Raw genomic sequence first — 613 nt, 5'->3', positions numbered from 1 at the left:
GTGAGGTTCAAAGTCGAGTCTGATGTCCCAGGCTGAAAGGCAGAGTCTCTGGGAGGGCTGGATTTTATGAGAGTATATGTATTATAAAGTGATGACCGTGCCATCCTCCTCCACCCCTCCTCTGGGTAAAGCCAGGCTGTGACGGGGGTCTGTCCTCAGGTTACTGAGGATTTTGTGTAGGCTGCCATTACTCTCCCGCATAGCGGGGTTGCTGCTGTGGTAGGGGTGGTGTTGGAGGGTAAGGTCCTTGTGCAACTTGTAACTCAAACTATTGTGCACTGTGCCATTAAAGCTCGTTTGAGAGTGGAAAGAGGCTGTGGACACTGTGGATGGCGGCCTTGTTTGGGGTCGTGTAGGGGGGCTGGGTGGGGTCACGGTGGTCGTTTGCGTCTGAGACCGTGATGCAGTTGAAGCCACCGAGGCATTGGATCGTCGTGATGGCCGCTTGATGTTGCTCTCAATTACAATGTCCGACTCCTCATCGCTCTCCAGATCCTCTGGGCTGTAGCCATGAGAGATGGCGGTGGCACCGGTGGGAGCGTTGATGGAAGGGTATCCCACCGAACCGCTGCTGTCGGATGACTGACCTGAGCTGCCCGAGATACGACTGCTG

At 55.3% G+C, this 613-nt stretch overlaps 1 protein-coding gene across 1 annotated transcript; it reads right to left on the bottom strand.

The window, feature by feature from the left end:
* Positions 1 to 6: 6 nt before the first annotated feature.
* Positions 7 to 610, bottom strand: LOC107580184 (partitioning defective 6 homolog gamma-like; the record flags this gene model as incomplete). Its single annotated transcript, XM_016265919.1, has 1 exon — positions 7 to 610. A coding segment is annotated over one exon (529 nt), but the record flags the coding sequence as incomplete, so codon positions are not given.
* Between the last annotated feature and the right edge of the window lie 3 nt (positions 611 to 613).

This window comes from Sinocyclocheilus grahami, unplaced genomic scaffold (genome assembly GCF_001515645.1).
Source record: "Sinocyclocheilus grahami isolate Dianchi unplaced genomic scaffold, SAMN03320097.WGS_v1.1 scaffold26445.1, whole genome shotgun sequence".
Classification (NCBI taxonomy): domain Eukaryota; kingdom Metazoa; phylum Chordata; class Actinopteri; order Cypriniformes; family Cyprinidae; genus Sinocyclocheilus; species Sinocyclocheilus grahami.
The sequence above is the reverse complement of the archived record's forward strand: the minus strand, read 5'-3'. Positions and strand labels throughout refer to the sequence as shown.